The 7,227-nt window shown below is 54.7% G+C and overlaps 1 protein-coding gene across 1 annotated transcript in view; it reads right to left on the minus strand.

The window, feature by feature from the left end:
* LOC102493602 (uncharacterized) overlaps positions 1 to 7,227 on the minus strand; it is an 18,314-nt gene continuing 11,087 nt past the window's right edge. Inside the window, exons 3-5 of the mRNA XM_006159996.3 lie at positions 3,022 to 3,072; positions 927 to 1,457; positions 1 to 139 (exon numbers count right to left, since the gene is read on the minus strand). Coding sequence (XP_006160058.2) covers positions 933 to 1,457; positions 3,022 to 3,072 — 576 coding nt within the window. The 3' untranslated portion in view covers positions 1 to 139; positions 927 to 932. The remainder of the gene's footprint in view (positions 140 to 926; positions 1,458 to 3,021; positions 3,073 to 7,227) is intronic.

The following is a 7,227-nucleotide window of genomic DNA, read 5'->3' on the forward strand; positions in this document are numbered from 1 at the left end:
CTCAGGGATGGACCAGCGGCTTCCGGCTCAGGTGTCCCTTTTATTGGGCTCGGAACTGCGAGGTCCTGGGGACACAGGGGTGCTGGACTCGGGGAGGAGGCGGGATGGCCGGCTGCAGCGGCAGCTCTCTGCTCTGCCCCTGGGAAGGAGAGAGCTCCGTGAGCTAGTGGGCGGGACCCCAGAGCCTGTCACCAGTGAGGGGAGTGGCGGAGATGAGCCGGGTGGGGTGAGGCCCAGCACCCGAGAACCTGCTCTGAACCCGCCCGGGCTCGCCTCCACCCGCCTCTGCCTCTGCATGGGCAGGGCCTGCCGGGTCAGCCAGGGCCTGTGCTGGAGCAGCCCTCCAGGACGGGCCGCCTTCCGCTCCCTGCAGAACTGACTTGTCACCCCGAAGGTCGCACTGAAAGGTCCTGGCCAGGACAGTTGGGACCCAGTGGACCCCACAGTCAAATTGCCAAAATAATCCCATCTTAAGGGCCCATAAATATTTAGTCAGAGTAAGTTTGCTGGGATTCAAGAGGGGAGGAGGGAGGGCCGCACAGGGCCTCCCTTTTGTTTTTTGGATTTGGTTGTTTTGTATTCTTTTTAATTTGCTATAGGGCACGTGCGCTCACTGGAGAGAGAGACAGGGAAGGTGAAAATAGCCCCCGGGGGATGACCATGCCACAATCCATTCCCCATTCTCAGGATTTGAGGCACACGCGCCCAGCATGTTTCTCAAGCCACTGGGTCTGGAATTCGAACTGCACAGTTGGCCGTGTGGGATCCAGCCGCTTTAACCTCCGCAGCGTCTGGCTGGCCCAGAGCCATATTAAGCCAGATGTGGGCACCCGGTTACTGAGCCTCGTCGAGGGCTGCTCATTCCCACTGGGCCTGCCCGGCTCTGCCCTGACGGTGTGCCCGGCCTCTCCAGGCCAGTCACTCACCTGGGGTCAGGGTGTGTGCTGCTTCTTCCTCTTGGCCCTCTCAGGCTCTGCAAGTACAAGTTCCAGCTTTCTCTTGGAGAGTGAGAGTTTGGGCCCCCTGTCTCTCTCACTGCCGAGTCTTGGCGGCCGGGTGGCCCTGGCTCTGCTCAGCGTAGGTCTGCGGGTGTCCACAGCAGCGAGGAGGGTGTCAGCTGCCCTGGGCCTGGGGCTGCGGTCTTCCTCCACCATTCTCCAGTCCTCTGGCAACCCAGCTGGCCTCGAGGCCCGCCCTCCTGCCTCTGTGGGCAGCTGCGCCTCGCCCTGGGGCCGCATGTCCACGTCGGGGGCTGCTGGGGCCACTGGGGCTGTGGGGGCCCGGCTGGTGGTTCTGGTGATGAGGCCGGGGGTTTTGGATGGGCGAGAGCCTTGGAAATAGGATGCTGGGCTCTGCGGCCTCAGTGCGGACAAAGTCACCTCCCAGTCCATGCTGCCAGGAAGACAGTTAGAATGATGTGGGGCGTCCTCGGGGTCACAGTCACCAGGTCCTAAAAACTGAAGACGAGCGTTCTGAGCGTGACGGCAGGTGCTCGTCACGGCCAGCACGCTCGCGCCCGAGCGTGGGGTACTTCTCCCATGGCTGAGTCTGGCGAAGGCTGCATTATCCTCCTTGCCGAGGAACTTTGCAGATGGCCTCGATATTCCAGAGCCCAGAGAGCCCTGTGTTCCCTGAGGCCCAGCCTGAGCCCTGCCCAGCTCAGCCCAGCGCTGGGCACAGACCTGGCAGGCTGGACACAGACCAGCCCCACCTCCCATGGGTGGGACCGAAGCTGCTCCTCCAAAGGGTATGTGCCGTCCTCCTGGCGAAGGGCACGAGGCTGATGCCCCCCACTGGGCCCTCCCTGGGGCGGAAGCATACCCCGCAGAGTCCCACCGAGCACCCAGGGCAGGTTCCTCAAGGTGGCGGAAAGAAGAGGAGATGAGTAAGTCCCAGTCTGTGTTCTAAGGTGCCCCTGCGGGTCTCCAAGGCAACACACCTGAGCAGCTCACCCTCCAACGCTTCTGCAGCTTCGCAGATGTCTGGCCCCCACCATCCCACCAGGTACGGTTCTGACCCTCCTCCCTTCACTTCCATGCCAACGCCCTTGCAGAGTGGCTGCGGCAGTGCAGTGCGGGGCGGCCTGACCGCCAGGCCTTCAGGCTGCCCAGCCTACGCGGCAGGCTGGTTTCATGAACTCCCTGCACCACGCAGACACCAGGTGCAGGATGAGACCCGAGAAGACCGCTGACCAGTCTAACACCCGCTCCAGCGCACCGGGCTTGCCTGGGCTCCAGTAACACGCACCCACAGGGAAGGCCCCTCTATGGGTCATCTTGCCGGTAGTGAAGGCCTCCCCAGAGCACGTGTTCCCCCTTCAAACAGTGGGCACTATTTGTTCAAAAAAGGGGGGGGAGGACAAATTGGGAATAAACACCGTATCTGTAGCCAACTGTAGTCATTTCGGGATTTTTGTTTTTAAAGAATTATTTTTTATTTAATTTTATTTATACATTCATTTATTTTTTTAATTTGACCAGAGAGAGACATACAGAGAAAGAGAGAGAGAGGGAGAGAGGGAGAGCGAAAGTGAGAAAGCCACCAGGTCTGGGATTCGAACCATGGTTGGCCATCTGGGAATGTCCAGCCCCCCAACCACCACACCACTTGCTGGATTTTGTTTTGTTTTAGAATTATTTTATTTCACTTTATTTATTTTAGTTAGGGAGAGAAGAGAGAAAGTGAGAAACCAAGCTGCCAGGTCCAGGACTCGAGCCGCGATTGATCATGTGGGAGTCCAGCGCCCTTAACCACCACACCACCTGCCAGCCCTTCATTTCAGATTTTAGATTCGGAATTGATCATAATTTACAAAGCCAGCCTCCCAGGACCCCGCCACCGAGGAGAAAAAGAAGAAAACCGACGCACAGAGCAAAGTGAGTTTTCTCTAAAACATGAGTCTGACCCCACAGTGGGCCCACACAGGGCTCTGGCAAGGCTGGCCTCGGGGGCCACGGGGAGCTGCGGCCTGGCTCCCACCGCCCCCTGGAGGCTGAGCGATCTGGCGCATGCTGTACCTACCTCTGCCCAGACACCGGCCGCCAAGTCCACGCGGTTCCTTTTGTGACTGACCTGGAAAAGAACAGCCTTGGATGCTCCTTTCAAGCAGGGAAGGCAGAGAGCAGGTTGGTGTTCGAGGCAAGGGGACTTGGGGTGCCCACTGCCTGCACCACAGCTCCTGCCATGCTGGGTGCGCGAGGAGGCAGATGAGGTGGAAGTCTCCCCAGGGCTCGAGTGAAGGTGGAAGTCCCTTGGCGGGACTGAAAGGCAAACCCGGCCACTGCGAACAAAGCAGAAGCAGGGATGTGGCCAGGAGGCAGACTCAGCCCTGGACGTGCTCATCAGGGGGCCATGCAGGGGCAGATGACCCTGTGGACTTGTTCTGGACCCGAAGTCAGAAGGTGGGGGGGAATACTGGGGAAGGGCCTCTCTCCTGAGCCCACCCTCCACAGATGCAGAAGCTGAGGCCCTGGGAGGGCTCCAGCTTGCTAAGGGTCCCAGGGAAAAACTCTGGTCTGGCAACAGGTATTCTAGAACCCTCTACGCTAAACCCGGGCTGCCAAGAAAAAAATTTTTCTCCCTCTTAAAAAAAAAAAACTCTAGGGACCAGCAGTTAGCGTAATGGCTATGTGGTTGGACTCCCATGTGGTCGATCATGGTTCGAGTCCTGGACACCTGGCGGCTTTAACTCACGCCGGGCGCGTGTGTGTGCATGCCCCAGATTCCAAGAGGAGAATGGAGAAGAGGGATTGTGGCGTGGCCATCCTCCCTGGGGGGGAGGAGAGGGGGGTTCTCGCTTTCTGTCTCTCTGCCTCTGTCTTTTCTGGCAAGTGCACGTGCCCTGTAGTGAAAACTTCTCCAAGAAAATAAAAATGAAAGAAAACTCTCTTGGACCAGCCATGGTCTGATGATTAAGGGAACAAGATCCCACATGACTGACTGTGTGGTTTAAATCCTGGCCCTGGCAGCTTGAAAAATACGCCACATATGTACACGTGTGCCTAGAATCCCGACAGGATGGAGAATGGAGGAAAAGGGATCGAGGATGACCACACCGCATTTAAGGTGACATCCTCCCTCTCTCTCACTCTCTGGCAAGCGAACATGCTCTCTGGCTCTCAGGGACCAGAAGTGGTGCAGCAGTAAAATGCAGCACACTCAGGGAGGCTGACCCACATGGGAAGGTCCCAGGTTCAAGTCCAGACCAGAGACCTTCCTGAGTACACCAGGCATGGGCATGCCCTGATGCAAGTTTGGCTGAGGCTTAGGGGTGAATCAAGGTATCAAGACCCTGTTGGGGTGCTGACTCGTTGTCTCTCTTGCTTATGGAAGAAACGAGCTTTTTTTTTTTTTTTTTTTTTGGAGAGGTTTCTGCTATAGGGCGCGTGCGCTCGCCAGACAGACAGAGAGAGACATAGAGACAGAAAGCGAGAAATCACCCCCCAGGGGGGATGGTCACACCACAATCCCTTCTCCTCCATTCTCCTCTCGGGATCTTGGGCACGCACGCACACGCGCCTGGTGTGAGTTTTAAGCCACCAGGTCCGGGACGCGAACCGCGGTCGACTACGTGGGAGTCCAGTGACATAGCCATTACGCTAACTGCTGGTTCCCGAAGAAACGAGCTTTAAAAACAGACTCAAGGGGCCAGCAGGTGGCATGGTAGTTGAGGCACTGGACTTCCACGTGGTTGACCACAGTTCAAGACCTGAACCTGGAGGCTTGCTTTCTCACTATCCCTTTCTCTTTGTCTCTGGTCAAAATTGAAAAATAACGATAATCAATAAAAATTAAAAATAAATCTTTCTTAAAAAGATATCTGGATTTTTTTTAATTAAAAAAAAAAAAGGACTCAAGGGGCCAGCAGGTGGCATGGTGGTTAAGGGCCTTGGACTCCCACATGGCCGACCACAGTTCAACTCCCAGACCTGACAGCTTGTTTTCTCACTTTCTCTGACTCTCTCTTGCTCTATCCCTCTCTGGTCAAATTAAAATAAATAAAGTTAAAACTTTAAACACTTTTTTTTCATCTTTTTTTAGATTTTTTTTTGAGAGGTTTTTGCTATAGGGCACGTGCGCTCGCCAGATAGACAGAGAGAGACATAGAGACAGAAAGCGAGAAATCACCCCCCAGGGAGGATGGCCAGGCCGCAATCCCTTCTCCTCCATTCTCCTCTCGGGATCTTGGGCATGCATGCACACGCGCCCGGCGTGAGTTTAAGCCTCTGGGTTCGGGACTCGAACCGCGATCGACTACGTGGGAGTTCAGCGACATAGTCGTTACGCTAACTGCTGGTCCCAAACTTTAAACACTTTTGTAAAAGAAATAAAAAACTCAAACCCCTGGAACTTGGATACCTCTAATTATTGGATGAGAAAATTCTATGGGTGAACCAAAGCCCACTGAGGTAAGTATTTCCAGGAGCTGCCCTGGCCTGGGGCTCCAGGGTCTGCTCTGAGCCCGCACCCTCTGACCGTGACTGGGAGGGAAAGGCTGGGTGCAGAGGACCTTGAGTCTCCGTGCACTTCTCCGCCCCTTCTGGAAGCCAGCTCTGGCCGCACTGAACGCTGCCCTGATGCATCTGGACCGGCTGAGTCTCAGGCCTCCCATGGTTCAGCCCGTGTAGACGGCTCACTTCCCTGCAGAATAGCAAGTTGACAGGGACAGAGCAGATCAGTGGTTGCAGGGGGGGAGGTGCTGACCACGAACTGGCTGGAGGGAACTTTCTGGAGCCTTCTCAGTTCTGCCTGTGGTTGCTCAACAGGACGTGTCTATCAAAACCAGAATGTGCACCTCGGGGTGGGGAGGGCTCTGCTGAAACCACCTTTCCCTCCCTCAGTAAGATCCGAGGGCGTTTTCAAGACATGTAGTTTAAAGACAACCCACAGGCAGCTGGCGGCGCCAGAGCGCCCACAAGTCAGCCGTGAGTCAGGGGAGGCCCTGGGCACCCCCGGTCACAGAAAGCGGCTCACCAGAGGATGCCCCAGCCAGAGCCACAGGCCAGGAGAGACGCAGAGGCCGCTGCCCCCGACTCGAGTGCGCACCCACCTTTTTAGGGGGTTGTTTATTAACAGATGAAGAAATTTAAGTCCAGACTTGATTTAAATGATATGAAATTATATTAAAAACTCAGCTTTTCTTAAGTGCGAGGCTGTTCGCAACATTTATGAAAACACATATATGACCAAAGAAAAACAAAGAACAATCTAAACAAAAACACACATTTAAAAAAAAACAAAGAAAACAAACTCCTGGGCCAGCCACATGGGTGGTGGTTAAGGCAGCTGGATCCCACAAGGCGGCCTGCACAGTGAGTCCTGGACCCCGCAGCTTGAGAAACAGGCGTCAGACACCTGTGCGTGTGTGAGAGCATGCCCAGAATCCTGGGAGGAAAGGCGAGGAGGAGGGACTGCAGCCCGGCCGTCCGATGCTCACTCTCTCACTCTCTCACTCTCTCACTCTCTCTCTCTCTCTCCCCAGAAAGCACATGACCTATAGCAAAAAGACTCAAAAACAATCAGGGACTGCAAACACCCTGGAGCCCTGTGGGAGGGTGCCCTGCAGGGTGCCAGCGACTGGGGAGGCCGCGCTCCCAGCCTGGTCTCAGAATCCGGTTCTGATGCCCCTAGGTGGGGTCTTCAGGAAGGGCACGGCAAATGCGTCTTAGGAAGAACTATGCTTGCATTTCAACCTTTTTTGCACCAAAATGAACTCATACGTTAATTCCATTTTTCATGAACTTTTTTTTAATTCATTTTCTACATTAATTCCCTATACACCATCACAACACACAAATGACTTTTCCATCCAAAATACACTGTGCATTGGCTCAATCAAGCACATCCACATACATGTTCTCAGCAAATAATTTTCCAATTCTTATGTCCTGCATACCTTGCCTTTTGTTTTGCCATCCTTGATTCCCCATCCCCCACCCTCTGCCATGTCCCATCCTCCTCCTACATTGTCCCTGGCATCCACGGCTGCCCTCCATGCCCTCCCCCACCCCCCATTCAATTGTTCTGCCAATGAACTTAATTAGTCTAAATACATCCAATAGTTAGAACAGCTGACACACACCTACACATGAACCCAAGTCTGACTTTAGGCATAGACCCCAGTGAGTAGAATGAACATACTATAAAGTAGTACCCAGCTGGGCCCATACAGCTCGCTGCAGTCATCAAATGTGCATTTTTTTTTCTTTTACAAAATGATACGAACAG

Source organism: Tupaia chinensis, unplaced genomic scaffold (genome assembly GCF_000334495.1).
Source record: "Tupaia chinensis unplaced genomic scaffold, TupChi_1.0 Scaffold000671_1, whole genome shotgun sequence".
Classification (NCBI taxonomy): Eukaryota; Metazoa; Chordata; class Mammalia; order Scandentia; family Tupaiidae; genus Tupaia; species Tupaia belangeri.